At 44.0% G+C, this 18,577-nt stretch overlaps 1 protein-coding gene across 1 annotated transcript; it reads right to left on the bottom strand.

The window, feature by feature from the left end:
* Nucleotides 1-8,963: 8,963 nt before the first annotated feature.
* On the bottom strand, nt 8,964-11,534 carry LOC147604046 (trans-cinnamate 4-monooxygenase-like). Its single transcript, XM_086795139.1, has 3 exons — nt 10,338-11,534; nt 10,066-10,208; nt 8,964-9,727 (listed from the first exon to the last, which is right to left on the bottom strand). Exons 1-3 carry the CDS (start codon nt 11,174-11,176, stop codon nt 9,135-9,137), a joined length of 1,575 nt encoding a protein of 524 aa, XP_086651265.1. The 5' UTR covers nt 11,177-11,534; the 3' UTR covers nt 8,964-9,134.
* Nucleotides 11,535-18,577: the final 7,043 nt, after the last annotated feature.

The following is an 18,577-nucleotide window of genomic DNA, read 5'->3' on the forward strand; positions in this document are numbered from 1 at the left end:
TTGTAGCACCACTGTCAAAATACCATACATGAGAGTCAACAGAAACTGCCAAACATGCATCATGTATAGATGGGTCATACTGGCAATACACGCTAAACGCCCATTCTGTATCCTGCACAACATTTACAGAATCTGCATTTGTAGAAGCATCCGCTATTGTGGCTGCATTTGACTCTTTCTTCTTTGCCTCTTTAGCCTTTAGCTTAGGGCAATTCTTAATGACATGATCATTTACCTTACAATAGTTGCACCTGGTCTTTTTCTTGCCTTTATCAAGAGCCTTCTCAGACTTATTGTTGCTACCTGTGGAAGGAGAAGAAGTTGCAGACCTACTAATAGGAGAAGAAACAGTGGAAGGGGTTGCCTTACCACTTCTTCTTTATTCCTGGTGGGCAGCCAATAAATGCTTGATCAACTGCACGCTGCCTGGCCCTGTTTTGCCTGGACTGCGCTTCTTGCAAGAGCTTGTTGACTAAAGTATCATACTTGACAGCATCAGGTCTGTCCTCATTAAGAAGTCTCAACGTGGAAGCAAAAGTCTGATATGTCTCAAGTAAAGCATCAAGAACAGTCTACACAAGAGAATGATCAGGAATAATCTCACCTGCAGAAATCAACTGCTCTTTGAGATCTTTAATCTCGGCAAGAAAAACATTCATGTCATCATCTTCTTGCATAATCTTCAATTCTAGCTCTTTACGCAGGTAAGCGATTTTTGCCTCGTTACGACCTGCATATAAACCAGCTAGAATATCCCAAGCCTGTTTTGCTATTTTAGCTGAACGAATATGTGGGGTGATGTTACGTTTGACAGAAAGAGAAATCAAGGCATGAGCCTGCGCATCTTTACCATCCCAACGAGCTTGTTCAGCAGTGGGTAAAACAGCAGCAATAGTAGAGCTGCTAGAACCTGCAACATCCTCAACAGATCCTACATCCACAGAACCTGGACGTACATCCGTACCCTGCACAATGTTCCACACTCCTTTTGCAAACCAAAACAAGCTGCATCATGTATGCCTAAAGTGGGTAGTTGTTGTCTCCATCCAGTTTGTCTTCAGCAGACAACATGCAAAATACATCATTGATGTTATCAGCCATGGCCACTGACTGAAACTGATGCAAAAGCTACCTATAATGAAGTAAAGACTGAACAGAAGACAACTTGTGCTATGTAGCACGGTCCACAATAGAGCACGTATGCCTGTTTTGCAGAAAACTGCACTGTCAAAATTTCTGCAGAAAATGACGAAAACACCAGTGCAGAACTTGAAATGCAAAAACTGAGCCCGAAACGACCTCAGATGCAAATTTTGAGAATGCGAAGCCCTACGGGCAAATTTGTAGAGAATAGGGCTCGTGAAATCTCACCTCAGTCAAAGAACGTGAGTCAGAGGGTGCTGGCGGCATAGCCCTGGGAGCCGATGCCTGCTCTGATACCAATTGCTAGAATTAGGGTTACAGGAAGGATGGGCGTATATACAAGCCGGGGGAAAAAACCTCCTAAAGAGGGAAAAAGTGCCCCGACGGTCCTAAGTGTGTTCACACACATCACTGCCTATATATATGGCAACAATTGCCAAACGGCACCACATGCTAGGTCATCACCCAAAAGTACAAAGGGGCAATTGAAGAAGGGAATCCCCCATGAGGCTTATGTGGATAAGATGTATGTGTTCTATCACAATGAGAAGGTTGATCAAGAGAGTCACACCATAGAGAGGTCTATTAATCAAGATGAAAACCCCGTAGAGGCCAAGAAGGGAATGATAGTCTTAGCATGCATACACTCTCACAGTGGGATCTTGTAAATTATCCATGGTGGATAGACTATCCAAGTGGCCATGTGTTGACAAGATATGGATATCATTATATGCAATAGTCCTCCAATAAACAGGTGATATGTGTTGACAAGAGAGGGATATCATTATATGCAATATGCCTCCAATAAAAAGGTGATGGATTCACACTTGCAAATTATCCATGTTGGATAAACTTCCCATGTGGCCATGTGTTGACAAGAGAGGGAGATCATTATATGCAATATGCCTCCAATAAAAATGTGCTGGATTCACACTTTGACAAAACAACAAAAGAGATATCTTCTCACCAAAAAAGCCATCCACCAACCAAGAACAAGGTGCATTTTCTTTTTGATAATAATTCTACTTATATATATATTATTTTTTATGTTTAACTTAAGCATAGGGTTTTTTTGGTTTGCGTATGTAGTAGTTGATGCAGATAGTCCATCTCCTAGAAAAAAATGAGGACAAGGATTTGCATTGAGAAGATAAACATGATGATGGTAAAAAATGTTTCATTTTTTTAATCGCTTCCTAAATATGTTTGGTTTTTTTGCACTTCAACAATCTTGAATAATTTAGCATTACAAAGCCAAAGATATTAGAAGGGAGAATATTGAGTACGTGTTTAGTCATCCAACACCAATACATAAGCTTCTACCTCATGGCACCACTTCATTGTATGGCTCTACTAGAGAACGTGTTATACACAAAATTACATGTTTTTTTCTTGAGAATGGCTACAAAAGATAGAGGCTATATTGGGTTAGGCAAGAAACTTTGATGGTGGGCTGTTGCCTTGACTTAAGCATAGGTTTTTTTTTGGTTTAGATATGTAGTAGTTGATGTGGATAGTCCATCTCCTCTTAAAAAATGAGGACAAGGATTTGCATGGAGAAGACAATCATTGATGATGGTAAAAAATGTTTTTTTATTGCTTTCTACATATGTTTTGTTCTTTTTCACTTCAATCTTGAATAATTTAGGTTCACAAAGCCAAAGATATTATAAAGGAGAATATTTAGCTTGTGTTTAGTCATCATCCACCATGGATGACCTTCTACCTCATGGTACCACCACTTCATTGTATGGTTGCCTTTGCCACGCTACAGCAGAATTTGTATACACAAAATTACATGTTTTTTCCTTGGGGATGGTTAGAAGATAGAGACTATATGCGGTTGGGCAAGAATGTTTAATGGTGGGCTATTCCCTTGACTTCATGACTAGCTATGCAATGGAGGGAGTTGGAGCCTCAAAATGGAACAAGCTCACTAAGGAGAATTTATAGTAGGGTATTGTAGTGTAATGGTTGTGGCTAGCTTCGAAAATCTTATCCTTAGTAGGTTGTAAAATATTTCTTGCCACATCAGAGGCTTTTTGTCTTGCTCTAGCCTTGAGATATTGTTGATTGGCATATGTGTAATAGCCTCATAAGGTGGTGATTCATTTGTGCAAATAAATACTAGTAGTGTGGAATTGGAGTTCTTAAATTTGAATTTCAAGGTCCATGAATCACTTGGATGGAAAGATAATTTCATGTTCAAGGCCTCTCCAGGTTACGAGGCATGTTGTCATGTTTGACAAGATTCCAAATGGCTCTCCTGCTATTTATGCATATAGCTAATGGTGGACTTCTAGACTCATTATCTTCAAGAGGCTAAGATAATGATGGGAGTCTATGGGCCTATTTGAGGGGGAGTGGAAAGATCCATTAGTTTTATTTCATGCATCTTGAGTTTGTTGTGTGCTCCAAAGAACTCATTATAGAGATGGAGTGCTCTCTAGAGGTTTCGTTATATAGAGATGGGGTGCTTCAAAGAGGACTCGTTAGATGGGATATGGTATTGATAGTGATTCTTCGATTATGAGCAGTGTGGTAGAACTTCTTGTGAGAGCATGTAGTATTAAGAGAGCTCAATTGGATTTCAATGACTGTGTATATGTGGATCTCCTTGCGTGTTTTTAATTCATAACGTTGGTAAGCACCCACCATTTTTTTAATGTAGAGAGAAAGGCATTTTACTGGATATACCCAATGGCGGACTTCTAGACTCATTATCTTCTAGAGGCCAAGAAGATGATGGGAGCCCATGGGCCTATCAGAGGAGGAGTGGAAAGATCCATTAGTTTTATTGCATGCATCTTGAGTCTGTTGTGTGCTCATCCAAAGGACTCATTGTAGAAATGGGGCGCTCTCCAAAGCGCTTGTTATGGAGATGGGGTGCTTCAAAGAGGATTCGTTATGGACATGGGGTGTGCTATTTCACCTCTCGTGAGAGCATGCATGGCATCTACACACCAATGCTTTTCTTTTGATAGTGATTCTTCTATTCTGAGCTCTGTGGTGGACCTTCTTATGTGAGCATCTAGTACTAAGAGAGCTTGAGTGGATTTTAATGAGAAAGGTCAAGGTGATAAGTACAATGTGATGGAGGTGATGTGAGTATGTTCTGATGCCCACTAGAAATCCTTTTTTTTTCTTGAAAAAGATCTTCTATTAGTTACTAAAAAAACAAGCCATGAAGGACTAAAACAAACACAAAGGGCTAGATACAAACTCACCTCATGTATAGGGAAGGGATCAAGTAACCAAAAGAGGGGAAAGAGACGCTTCTCCTCCTTGTTGGCTGCTCTATGAGGAGATGTATATCTCATACAAGAGGGGGGGAACAACCACACAGGTGGTCTGTAATGCCAAGTGGGGTCACCGTCAGGCCACCACAGCCTCAAGAAAGCTTCCCACTGCTTCTGCATGCGGTCAGATCGACCCTACAGCTTCCCCCACTAACCACAGCTCGCCAAATGTGTTAAGCTACAATATTGCTCCAAATCTCCCATCTCTGCCATGAGCCTAGTCACCAATGGTCTCTGTAGATTAGGTTACGACTGGTATTACCGAAATGCAGTGGGTGGTGAGAGACCTGTAGGGCTAGCCCTCCACCATCCTCCTAGTCCAGACCTCCTTAACCTCTGTATCCAAGAAACTATGCCCCATGTAATGATCGGGGTCAAAGCCCTCTCCATAGTGAAGATGTGGAGAATCCACCACCAAACCTATTGAGCCTCTAGGAAATCCTAAAGACAATGTCATTGTTGAGACTCTTGTTGTGGGTGGCTACACCTCTGAAAAGCTACTGGGCCAGCCAAGCTCCTATCTTCCACCATCCCAAAGCCTCTTCCAAAAATCTGAGAGGAAACATTGTGAGCCGTGGTCCAATGATTGCCAATGTGCTGCTGCTACCAGGGTGCCATCAATCTCTAGCATCTGGATCATGTGGTCTACCCACACTGTGTATGCAAAGAAGCGGACATCTAGATTCTCCTCTCAATCAGTGGGGTCCTGCCAAGTCCAATTTCTCGGGTCCCACTAGAGGCATGTGAGAGATCGCCACACCCATATCCAAAGCTACCAGAATCTCTCCCAGGCCACCTTGGTGGCCGATGGTGGGTCTATGTGCCACTCTAATGCTGCCTGAAGTCCAATCATCCGCATCCTCTATAAGGTGTAGCCACTAAAATCCTCTAAGGGAATCTCGGATCTCTCTAATCGCCATGTGATCCAATAGAAAAAGTGGGCAGACCACTGCCCTCATCTTCTCCTCCGTGGACTGCCACAAGAATATCATGCTTGGCAAACATGCCAGGGGAGTCAAATCTGGGATAGGAGTCAGCCACTCCTAAGGAATAGCTGAGTCGATATCGATGCTGAGCTTGTCTCTACCCTTGATCCTTGCTGTTATGCCTCTCTCCTGTGCAACTCCGGGGTAAACTTCCTATGTGTGATAAAATCTCCAAGGGACCTGGCATATCCTATGCTCAACGCGCCCCATGAAACATGAGGTCGATCCTCCAGCATGTGGCCACTGGATCAGGGGGTTCCACACCAATGGCTGGTGCCAAAGCCGCTCCTCTAAGGCTATCTAAGCTATCTTCCTAAGGGATGGCCTAAGGTGATGCCAAGCTCGTAGAGTAAACTAGCTGTAATATGTCCTCAAAAGCTAGACTAAAACTCCGGGCATGCATTTTTGTGAAGATCCATCTCGTGCTCTGTAGCCAAGGGCCCCCTAGACTCGGGGTATAGGCTTGGCCCAACAGGAAGTCCTTCCAACGCTCACCACCGAGACAAGGAGTCCTCTAATCAGTTTGCCCAGCAAGTCAAGGATTTGAATAGCGGGGTCAATGATGCCTAGGCCTCCTCTACGTCATGGCTAAATAATTACTCTCCATGCCACCTTGGCACTAGCAGGCCTCCCATCACTAATGCCAACCCATAAGGAATTCCAGATTAACCATTGTACCTTATCAATACATGCTCAAGAGAAGGCCCAACAAGAAGTAATGTACCACATGGTGGCAGGAGGACTTGGTTTACTACCACCACTCATTCAATTAGGGAGAGTCCCGTGGAACTCCAATACAAAAACTTCTTCCGAATGCTCAAAAGAAGGAGAGGGATCTGCTGCTCTAGAGAGATATAAATGCCCACATGACATCCAATATAGCAAATGGGAGTGCCCCTCAGAATCCACTGGAAAGCCTCAACTGGACGCCAAGTCGGGGTAGGTGCAGAGCCTACCCAAAAACCACATGACTTGTGTCAGTTGATTTGCATATAACAAAATATCTTGATCGCCTCACTGAACCTCTAGAGATTCCCCCCTCTCTTTGTTCCTCTTCAAGCAAATTGGTAACCCATTGTGCTTGCCCTGGAACTATGAATGTTCTCCAAAAGAGGGTTCTACTTGCAATAGCGTTCGAGACGTAAACATTGAGGAAGACAACGCAATCCTCTCCAACCAAATTGGTAACCCATTGTGCTTGCCCTAGAACTATGACTCATAATCCTGTCACTACTGGCAAAAGTTGCTCACCGACAGAGATACAATCTCCTCCATGTGTCCCTAACTCGACCAAAGGATGGAGACCAAAAAGTGTGACTCCTTCCTTGTAAAATCTTCCTGCATCGGTGTGCACCCCTTACAAAGGTGTGCCCCTAGAGGAAAAGAATGTCTATAAGTCCCCCAACTCTAGCTCTCTAAAGCTCTCCTCTAAGGGGGTGCCTCCTCTAAAAGCACTAAGGCCCCCTAAACCATGAATGTTCCATGAGACTATCCGCATATCAATCTATGTGGGAGGTAGAACTATCGGAACTATCCTCCACTCGAAGAGTCTTGGGCGAGAGTTTATACGGGGAATAATCCCAATCTGTCCTGGAACGAAGTGGGCGTGAATACTATCCTCCATGTGACACCACTCTATCTTAGCACGAGAGTATGCATACTTTACACTCCATCGATCACAATGGAGGTACCTAACTAGAATATGCATGAACACAAAAAGCAACACCTCCATGCTAGAGAGGCCACGATCTCCCAGACCTAGTCTCTATGGCCTAAGCCTCCAAGCTCCATCCTAGCGAATGGCCATAGATGGGTGATTACATCGGTGATACAAAAGTTGTGAAGATGGTGGGATGGCGGCAGCCCACTGATTTCGAGGCCCACTCCATCCTTAGGATTACACTCAAAGGGAAAGAGAAGATCATTATGCCATTCTCTAGCGTAGAGGGTCTGGAATGGTGTGAAAACCACATATATCCAAATGGAAGCTATTGTCTCATCAAACATATATGTCCCTTTTGTTGGAAGACATCAAGCGACAAACAGAACTCACCGGCTATCTCTCCTCCAGGTTGAGGGCTACTACAGGTTGGCAAGAGTGCTCTAGAGAGGTGGAGGGAGGGGGGAGGGTGGCCTCTGATTAGGAGGACGGGATAGAAGGAACTGCTATAGAAAGAGACGGTGCTAAGGATAGAGTAGGAGAGGAAGGAGGTAAGGGGAGAAGGCAAGGGGGCAGGTTACGAAGGGGAAGGAGAGGGCCTCGACTAGGAGTGATCCATTGTAGAGGTATGCTGCTGGGAGAGGCTTGTCAGGGGCTCAATGGGATCTTCACTGGACACTTAGAGCTGGGGGAGGAATCACGACGGGGAATCGGCCACCAAATTGATGAGATCGAAGGGACCCGTTCCGTGGCGGTCCCTTCGATCTACCCCCTAGTGAGGATCTGGATGGGAAAGGGGGGGGAAACCATAGGAGGTGGTCTCCTAGATTGGTGCTGCCAAGGGAAAGCTCTGGCTAGGTGTCCCATCTTCCTGCAAATGAAACGTTAGCCTAGAAGGCCTAAATACTCCACTCGCCGCTAAATGACGCGATTACGCCGAAAGGCATGGAATAGATATAACATGAGGTACTGAATCCGGTGAGACAGCACAGATGCAAAGGAATGGAATCTTGGCTCCTCGATCGAGTGTCGAGGTAGCAATGGGGGGGATTCCATCACTCCCTCGATGATACCAGCAATCATCATGAGAACAGGGAGGTATTCGTTCCTAAGGCCGGGGAAGCAAACAATGACTAGGAAGCCCGACAGGCCAACTAAAGGGTCCGATGTAGGGTCAAAGCCATGCTACCACTGCGCAAAGAAGTCGTGGCCCGTATGCAATGCAAGGGGGCTCAGTTGCATGACTCCTGAAGCTGCTAGAAAGTCAAACTCCACCTAGTAATCGCCTCCGCGCACTACCGGATCTCCAATCTATCACCACCCTCCTTGGGAATCAAATGTATCAAGCCCTCTGTGAGCCTTAAGTTATTGTTTTTCATTTTTGTTTTGAAGCTTGTTTGCATTATAGTTTCGTACTTGGAAGGGAAAAACCTTGGTTTTATTATGATTTGTAGGACTTTAAAGCTTACCACAAGGCTTAGATTTCATTGCATTTAATCAAGAAATAGCTTATTTGTTATTAGGATTGTAATCCACTCTGAAAACATTTAGAGTGGGAAAATTAATTTTTGTTCGAGCATTTATAATTTTCCATGCATTGTTGGGATTGCTTAGAAGCATGAAAAATTTACCAAAAATAATCAAAACGCACTGAATCACTTGCATAAACATCATTAATTAGGATTATGAATCTTAATCACCCCTTTCTACTCTTGTTCATACACCCAAAATTACATGCCAACTCCCAAAGTATAAGGATGTAAAAAACCAAGAAAAATAAATCATGTCGCAGGACATGCAAATGCAGAACATTACATAAACATATTTATACGAAATGTATCGGACATTTAATGTATGACAATAAATTTTAAAAAATTTGTTTTGCATAGAATAAATTTAAGCATAAAATAAAAATAAAAATAATTGAATCCGCCGTACATATATATTTGCATTAACTTTAAACATTTCACTGATTCTCAACCTCTACGGTGATTTTAAGAGAAAAAATAATTCTGTAGAGAGATCTTAGCCGGCGCCGCGCGGCCCTTAGAGGGGTTTGCAGACGACGACGGAGTGGTTGGCGATGTGGAGGCTGAACTGGCCGCCCTCCTTGGAGGTGTCGACTTTGGATTGGCCAGGCGGTGGGAGGAGGTGGAACGATTGGATGAGGCGGCCGAGGACGAGGGCGAGGATGGGCATGGCGAGGACGATGCCCGGGCAGCTCCTACGGCCGACACCGAAGGGCAGGAATCGGAAATCGTTACCGGTGGCATCGATTTTGATGTCAGGGCCCAAGAACCTCCGCGGGTCGAACGCCTCCGGCTTGTCCCACATGGCGGGGTTGTTGGCCAAGTACCAAGAGTTCACGACGATTCTGCTCTCGGCCGGTATGTCGTAGCCACCAAGCTTGGCCGGCTTGAGGTTCATGTGCGGCACCATCAGCGGTATCGCCATGCGAAGCCTCATCGTCTCCTTCACCACCGCATGCAGGTAGGGCAGCTTGGGGATGTCTGGTTCTGTCAATGCGACGCCCTTGCCTAGCACCCTCTCCATCTCTTCCCGCACCTTCTGCTGTATGTCTTGGTGGTTCACCAGCTCCGCTATGCCCCATTCAACGGACCATAGAGTCGTCTCAATAGCTGCAGCAGTACATACATGCAGAATTCATATACAAGATATATATATATATATATATATTGTCAACCCAGTATCATGCAGCTATATTTAAGGTGGACGTCGTATGATCTTAATCAGCTCTCATGATCTTATACTCCGCAATCATGCAGCAAGGCGCAACGAGTCGTGAATTATAATTACTAGCACATACAAATTAGACGCTATCAATTTCTAGTGCGTTATGACCAACTAATTACCAACTCTCTCTGCATGATCCGAGGCTCGCGACCTCACCTGATCATCACCTGCGTAATAATAATTAGTACACAACATATAATGCCACTGAATTCAGTTTTTATACCTGCCACGTTAATGTTCTCCACAATGTACAACACATTGTCCTCATTGATTTCCCCATTCTTCTGCGCATCCAAAATGTGATCGATGCCACACTTCTCCTCAGACTTCAGATCAATATTCATGGCCTTGGAGCTCCTCAATTTCCTGAACCAAGATCACAATACAATAAGAATCCGGGCCCAGTAGCTTTTCGTGATTAGCTGATTAGAACCCCTAATCATCATTCACCTCATATTTTAACATATTCTACAATAGTATACTGCTTTAAAATACCTTCGACGCTCGTCTATGAAGCACTCTTTGAAGAGCTGGAGACGCTCTTCCTTCACCTTCTTGCACAATGCAAGATAACCCCTCAGGAAAGGCCTCAGAATCGGGATGAAATCACCATAATTGAAGTCAAAGCTCTGTGAAAGCCTACTCCTCTCCCCATTCAGCTTCTTGAGCTGCTTGAAGATGGGATCGTCCTCTGTCTCAAACCTCTTGTTGAACATGAGGCGGTACATGTTGTTGTACATGAGCAATTGCAGTCTTCGTCTGATGACAACACCGGTGGTGGAGGCCTCAGGGCGGGCTTTGAGGTCGGCAATGGCGTGATCGATTTCGTCTTCCCAGCAGGCTCTGGATTGCTGCACAACTTTGTTAGTGAAGAAGGGGACAGTCATGATCCTCCTCATCTTTCTCCAGTGGTCGCCATATTCAGTGAACGCCATGTCCTGGCCTTTCCCCGTGAAAACGTCCAAGACGACATTGCGAGAGTGGGAGCCAAACTCTACCCCTTGTGTGTGGAGAACCTCCTTGGCAAGCTCAGGAGACGACACCACCACAAGGTTCCTTTGGCCCATCCTCAGAAGGAAAATGTGCCCAAACTTCTTGGCGAGGTCAGAGAGGTTTCTATGGTTGAGATCATTCCCCACTTGGAACCAGTTGCCAAATATGGGGAGTGCAAGGGGGCCAGGAGGGAGTTTGAGCTTGGGGCGGGCGAGGTGAAGGATGGCAAGGGAGACCAAAACCATTCCCAAAAGGGTTATAAGTAGCATGGATGGCGCAGGAGAAGAGGTCGAGCTGGGGAGGAGAGTCGAAGAGACATCAGAGAGGGCCATGGCCAACATAGCTAGTCGGGCAAGAGCTAGTCCAGCAAAGGTTTACAGTAATTAAACACCCGAAGTACTGTGATGCAAATCGAGAAAAGAGAGTACGTGTGGCTGGGCTGGGAGAGCAGGAGGTGATTATAAGTGCACTACTCTCCAGCTTCGACTAGCTGGGCTCGGCGCACACAGGGATTGAGGATGCTACACAGATTTTTATAGTGGCTTGCACCAAGTCTCTCTCTCTCTCTCTCTCTCTCTCTCTCTCTGTATTGTGACGGAGTCAAGAAGGGCGTTCTTTGCTTCGCAATATTATGACTGGCCTTCTTTGCCTCCTTAGTGTTTGGCTGTCGTGGGCCTTCTGCGCAGTCGCACTCTTATGACTAACCTCCGCAATGTTTCGTTTGAATTTATTTTGTAAAGTTCTTTTCGTGAGGCTCACATTGATAAAACGAAAATAGAATACGATTCTGCCTTGAAAATACCGCATTTCAGACCAACGAGCGAGCAGTGAGCCTTAGCATGACGTACTTGTGCATATGCAAGCACACATACCTCAGCGTGGCGTAGCTATGCATATGAATGAACCTTCTTCCCGCTCATACCTCATTCGTTACATAGTCCTCCATTACACAATGGGACCATGGAAGCAATAGGCCCTACATGAAGCACACCAACAAAAAAAAGGAGGATGTCAACGCCCATCATGAATTGGTCCTCAAAATCCAAGATATTGTCTAAATACCTCATTGGAGCCGGAGGCAAGGATAAGATCATCCCGTTGTATAAACAAGAAAATTAAGAGCTTGCCTCTCAATTCCCAATTTTTGTAGCCTCTTCACTTTTCAAGTACAACAATTGTATCTGTTTTCTTTCCATGTTACACAAATGCGAAATCAATAAATTTTTCTCTAGGGTTTTTGAAATCAACAAATTTTTCTCCAAGGTTTTTGATTGATTACTATATGCTTTATTGCCCAAAGGCAATGCCTTGCCTAAGACACAAGATGAAGGGACCCAAGAGAACTCTGAGACCCTTGTTGGAATATATAATGGAAGTAGCAAGCTTGAAGTCTAATATGAAGGAGGATTTTTTCAATCATATGCTTGGCTAAAGAGAATGGGCCCTCTCTCAGGAACGAGCAATTCTTGAACATGCTTGTGAGTCTAATATAAAGGAGAATTTATTTAATCGTATGTTTGCTGAACAGGGAGGACTCTCTCTCTTCAACAATTCCTCCCTCTCCCAAGGGGGACCAACAATTCCTCCCTCTCCCAAGGGAGGACTCTCTCTCTTCAACAATTCCTCCCTCTCCCAAGGGGGACCAACAATTCCTAAACATGTTTACTAATTGTTGGCTCCCCCTCTCCCGAGGGGAACTAGAGATTCGTGAACATTTATCCTTGGAATTTGATGATTACTCAAACCATCTCACCAAGAGATGTAGCATGACTTATGACCTTTCTTTCTTCGTAAAATGAAGCTGCCGATAGGGGCATTGTTGAGGGGAAATAAATGCTTGTGTTGGATGGATTTGAAAGAATGGGAAGAAGGATGACTCCGATCTAAGACAAGGTCTGATGATAATTTTCCAACAGCTATTAAGGAGGCCTTGAACTTGATCAGAGAAGACAAGATACTACTTCAACGTGCACAGATTCTCATGAATCATTTAGGACATTACTAGGAGAGTGATAACACAAATACAAAACTAATAGTATTACACAAGAGTTATCAAGCTACAACTATCCTAGATGGAGGAGAAAGAGTCATTATCGTTACCACAAACAATCCTGGGAGAGGTGGGGTAAACCAAACTTGATCGTAAAAATGGCAAATGGGATGATAGACAAACCCATGGGAGTTCTGTGGAATTTGAAAATTAATATTTTCCCATTTAAATTTTACCATAACTGGAGTTGATGGCCTTACTTGTCTTGAATACTCATCATAGGGCCTACGGCCTCTCACTCTCAGTGGGAATTTTTCCTCTCTTTGGTAAGATGGTCCACATGCATCCCAAATTGGTGTGGGTCCCCTATTACCTGCCTCACCAACCCCCTATTACCTGCCTCATCAACCCCCTCCAAAGATCTTGTTACCGGCATTTCAGGAGGTGCATTTATGGGAGGCCGAGTTGGCTCCCCTACCCTCAGATTGTCATAGTGAGAGAAACGTTGTTGTGGTGTGATCTGTGGTCGCACTTTTGGTGTAGGATAATATCTTGGTGCTAGAGTTGGGATACTTGCAGTGGTCCACTTTGATGTTGAGGGTCCCTCTCTAGTGAACTCTCGTAGGGGAGGAGCAGCAGTTTCTCCAAGAAAGGCTGTCTCTCCTGGTTTAGCTGTATTTGTTGAGAACACTTCCATGAATAATGGTTGTCCTTTCCACGTGAGCTCCCGAATCTCCTTCCAATCTAAGGTTCGGTATTCATTGGCCCATTTATCAACGATTCGGTTCTTGTATTCTGCAAGCTTCTCGACTACCACCACAAGTGCTAGAGGAAGATCTAGCTCTGGCAATCTAGTTGTGGCATAATATCCTTCTAAAGAGTCCTTATAGACCTCTTGAAGTGGGTCATCCTGTAAGACCTTACACTGGAATTTGTCGTACAAACTCCCATTGGTTCTCAGCCCCCTGATCCATTTTGCTCTTGCCTTTCCTATCCCTTTCCAAATTTAGATCTACAAAAAGTAAATCATCTATGGATGGCTTTGAGGACTGGGCATTGGATGGTCCAAGCATGTCCGGCTCAATGAGCCAATCATCTCTAGACTCCCTTGCTCTGGAAAGCTTTGATAAGTCTAAGAACTCGCTTTTAGAGAGCTTCCCTAATTTGTCTACATTCTGTGGATGATAGGTGACTTCGTAGCGAACACCATCTCCACCCATGTACATGTTACCCTAGTCATTGACTAGAGGTGCTCTATCAAGCTCTGAGAAAAAGTCTGCGATCTTAACGAGATACCGTTGTTGTGGATCCCTAAAGATCTCAGCTCCTTGAGCATTCGTGTAGACATATTGAAGTCTCACATTGAGTGGTAACCCCATGGTGTCGGCTTCAAATGGATTAAAAGATCTTGTGGGTGTCCTATTGGGGGCTAAGGGATGACTATTTGACGGCCCTAGATTGTCCATAGACAATGAGCTAGTTGTCCTGGAAAGGGTATCAGATTGGGATTCGAAAAAGGTTTCAGCAATATCTGCCAAATTTCCTACCGATTGGGTTCCACTTTCCTGCGTAGGTACTCTAGAAGGTGCCCTAGGCCCTATGGCAGTGTCTATATGACGTCCCGACCGCAAGTGCATAAGGTCAAATTTTAAGGTTTTTTTTAATATATATATATATATATATATTTTTAAACCCTACCTAACCACTAAATGCAACTAACATGAATATGTGTGTAAATACATATTTTTATTTTTCTATTTTTTTATTTTTTTTATTTTTTTTATTTTTCTATTTTTTTTATTTTTCTATTTTTATTATTTTAAAAAAATTAATTACACAAAAATACTAATTATGCACAAAATTATAAAAATAAAAAAAAATGCAAGTTACACTAATTATGCAAAAAAATGCAAAATATGCAGGAAATATGGACTCAAAATAAAACACATAATTTATAGAATTTTTTTCTTTTTTCTTTCTCTTTTTAAAAAAGAAAATTATTTTTTTTATTGTTTTATTGTCTTTTTTTCTTTTTTTATTTTTTTTTAAAATGCAAAGAACATGGAAATTAACAAAATTAAAATTAAAAAAAAAAACTAACCTTCAGCCTTATCCTTATCGCCTCCGGATTTCTCTGCTGCTGTCGCCTGGCCTTTCGCTTCCACGTCGTCTGCCTGCTGCAGCACCCCTCGCGGAGTCAGCTCACCCACCGCGTTCAATGGCCAGCTCACCACCGCCTGACGCCTGACGCCTTCTCTTTTATTTGGCGCCTCTTTGCCTTCTCTGCCGGCCTCCGTCAACCTTCGCCTCGCTTACAGTCAGTTGGCTCCTCCGCCTGACTTCTCTTCGCCAGTCAGCAGCCTCACCTTCCACACCAGCCACTCCACCACCTTCGCTTCTTCACCACCGCCTTCGCTTGCCGCCTTAGCTGCAGCCGCCAGCTTTGCACCTTCGTACCGGGCCTCTGCTTCTTCGTCTACTGCAGTCTCAAGCCTCACCCTCGCCGGCCTTCGCTCTTCTCTTTCTCTTCAGACTTCGCCAGCTGCTGCAGTCGCCGCCACAACCTTCTTGCGGCCAGTCAGCTTCTCTTTCGGCCACTTCACCAACGCCGCCACAACCTTCGCACCGGCCGCTCTTGCTTCGTCTCCTTCCTGCCTCCTTCACCACTGCCGGCCTTGCTTACTTGCGGCCAGTGAGCCAGCCTCCACGCGGCCCTTCAGCCGGCCACCTCACCTACACAGCCACTCGCTTCTCTTTCGGCCCTTCACACATGCAGCCACAACCTTCACCTCTTCACCACCGCCTTCATTTTCGGCCACCTTCACAGCCAGGCGCCCACTCTGCAATGTCTTGGACCTCGAGCTCTACAAATATTCAAGCTATTTGAACTGAAGAATAAAAGCAAGAGCAAAAACGTCCATAAGTATGTGCAGAGCTTGCAGCAATCGGTCCAGGCCCGAAAGCCTGAGGACTGCGTATAACTGATTTAGGATATAAAAAGAGGTACATTAATGATTACTCCATAATTGCGTGATTCATCAAACAACGCCCATCTGTTTCCAATTAAAACTTTTGGGACCTCTGCCAAATTTCAAATTTTGAAGATTTGTCGTGCTAAAAGCGAAAAAAAAAGAAAACCCATGCGGCCTTATCCGGCCTCTCCTCCTCTTTTTCTCTTCTAATCACTAGCTCTGAGATTCCACACTCGTGCTAACCCTAAACCTAAAAAAAACAGAAATAGTGGTAGTAATGCAAGCTTCTCAACCGGTTTTGAGTCTTCTCCCCGATAGCGGCGCCAATGGAGAGACGGAAAACTCTCTCACTTGTAGCATGAGTAGTATGATCCGTGTGTAGCTCAATCCAATGGGATTTGCATCCCTTTCGGAGCTAGGGATTCAACCCGTACTGGTGCACAAAAGCTTATCCACAAATGGAGAGAATGCTATGAACACCACTACCTTGACATAGACTTAACACACACACAAGCTCAATCTTGCCATTGCTCATTCACTCATCATCCCACTCATTCATGCATCCCCAATACAAGAAGAAAGCTAAGCTAATGCATACACAAGCTCAAAGCATACTTCATTCTCAAGCACTTACTTCCCTAGCATGCATACAAACCTTGAAGCTTAATGGAACTTGAAATAAACATGCATTCTTAATCACTACTCAAGCAATGCCTTGCCCATGGATAAGCTACAAGCTATGGAGAAGCTTAAGCTTGAATCCACTACCACACAAAGCCTAATAGAGAATCCAGAAGCATCAACAAAGAAACATGCACACTAGAGAATAGACATGAGAAGAGAGACAAACATCATCTCATTGCATTGAATTAAAAAAGAGCATTGCTCATACAATAATGTAGATGGGGAGAGAGAAGAGCTTGCACCTCTATGAACAAGAGGGAGAGCTAATCTCAAGAGAGCTCAAACATGAGTGTAGCCCAATGTGTCCATAAGCTCTCAAATGAGCCACTTTTTATACTAAAACTCCTAAAACTCCCAAAACTTCCCATGTGGGATTATTCTCAAGCCCACTCCCACACTCACCCACAACTTGGAACTCTCTACAAGAGCCCTAAATAAATAAGAATGTCAAGTCTCTTGTTTTCCTGCTTCCATCTTTGTGTTGCATCCTTGCATTGATCACCACTCGTCACGCAACATTCCCCCCTTCCTATTTTGCGCACGTCCTTGAGCGCGATAGAACCAAAAGCTGCAAAAAACAATGGATACAAGTAAATCCTTTTATTGAAAAAAAGACCAGCAATGACAATCTCACACGTGAGCATACAAGTGAAAGGCTGATTAGAGTTTTAAAGAGTGCTAAAAGAGGTGAGTAAAGACTAGTCAAAGTGAGACTAGGTGGTAGATAGTGCTATGCAAAGGCAAGGGTGCTTGTACACTGCAGGTTATGACCGCAGTCTCAATGTTCTACAATTGTTTAAGTTATTCCTACGTGGCAACCCGACTCCTAAATATAAGCAATGGTGATTGGACCCTTTTTTTTGGTGTGTGTGTGTAAAAGTTAAATAACGAGGAAGGTTCCATCCCAATGAGATCCAAGCAATGGCCAAGAGACCTCCGCCAAGAGAATCTAAAGGTCGCTAAGTATCTCAAGGGCAACAGACCCTTTTCTTTCTTTTTGACATAAAGAGTATCCCATGATGAGGGCATCGGTCTCGAGGGCCCATAATATACCCCAGAGTCCTACCAGCATCCATCAAGGCGATAGAGTCCTTGAAGGTCTTTCTTAACCTTTTAGACGTCAGTGTTCACCCCATGGAAACCAAGGCATCGGCCCCAAGGTGCTAAGACAACCCCAGGTCCTACCGAGCATTCCACTTGGCTGTAGACACATCATGTCTCGATTCACTTGTATATATTTTTTAGGGCATGATTTTCGTAAATTTTTTATTAATCCTAGCACCTAGCCCATACCTAAGAGGTAGCTACCACTAGGGATAACTAATATACTTCGAGAGCATAAGAACTTGGCATACTCCGTTGGTATATATACTCCACCGTCTTCAAATAGAAATACCTTCTACTAAGTCCTCTAAGAATCTAGAAATCACTCACCATATTTTAACAACTAATTTAAAACTTAAACCAGCCAACTGTGTGTGAACATGCAAACAATATATCCAAAAGTTAAAAGCACATAAAGAACAAAAGATTATGATTTGAATACACATGTTGTAGTGCTTGTTGATGTTGTGCGTTTGCATTGATGCATTGCTGATGTTGTGCAGATTGCTTCTCTTTGCTCTTTGTAGGCATGGCATGTCTCCCCCCTTCCTAATTTATGTGCACGGTAGGTGGACTATTGGGGCATGTTTGTATGCTCTTGTTTAGCTGAGATCTCTGCAAAATGTTTATTGACAAACAAGAAAATAAAAGAAAGGAATAAAATTTGTTATTGGTGCCAATCACCGAATATAGCCGAGGGAAAAAACCCAGTGGGAGAAAAGTGCCCTGGCTTGTTGATCTTATTGTGGAGTTGATAAGCTTACCCTTGTACTGGTGGTGGATCCGTGTCCACTTCTGTTGGAAAGATGGTATCAATCACTTCAGGATGCAGGGACAACCCTGTACAAAAACCGGCCTCTGGAGAAGGTGGTAGAGGAAGGAGTGCTTCCTCACTAAAATATAGCATTGGTTCTATGGGAAGGTTAAGTAGACAATTTCGATTTTGGAACTGCTCAATATAGGTACTCATAGTGATCCAAAATTGACATGTT

This window comes from Cibotium barometz, chromosome 62 (genome assembly GCF_041138505.1).
Source record: "Cibotium barometz isolate CiBa-2024 chromosome 62, ASM4113850v1, whole genome shotgun sequence".
NCBI classification, from domain to species: Eukaryota; Viridiplantae; Streptophyta; class Polypodiopsida; order Cyatheales; family Cibotiaceae; genus Cibotium; species Cibotium barometz.

Excerpts from the sequence above, each read along its gene's own strand:
- LOC147604046 (XM_086795139.1), bottom strand. The coding sequence starts at position 11,176 with ATGTTGGCCATGGCCCTCTCTGATGTCTCTTCGACTCTCCTCCCCAGC. Across the intron at positions 10,209-10,337 it reads TTCATAGACGAGCGTCGAAG|GAAATTGAGGAGCTCCAAGG; the intron begins GTATTTTAAAGC and ends ATCTTGGTTCAG. Across the intron at positions 9,728-10,065 it reads GGAGAACATTAACGTGGCAG|CTATTGAGACGACTCTATGG; the intron begins GTATAAAAACTG and ends GTACTGCTGCAG.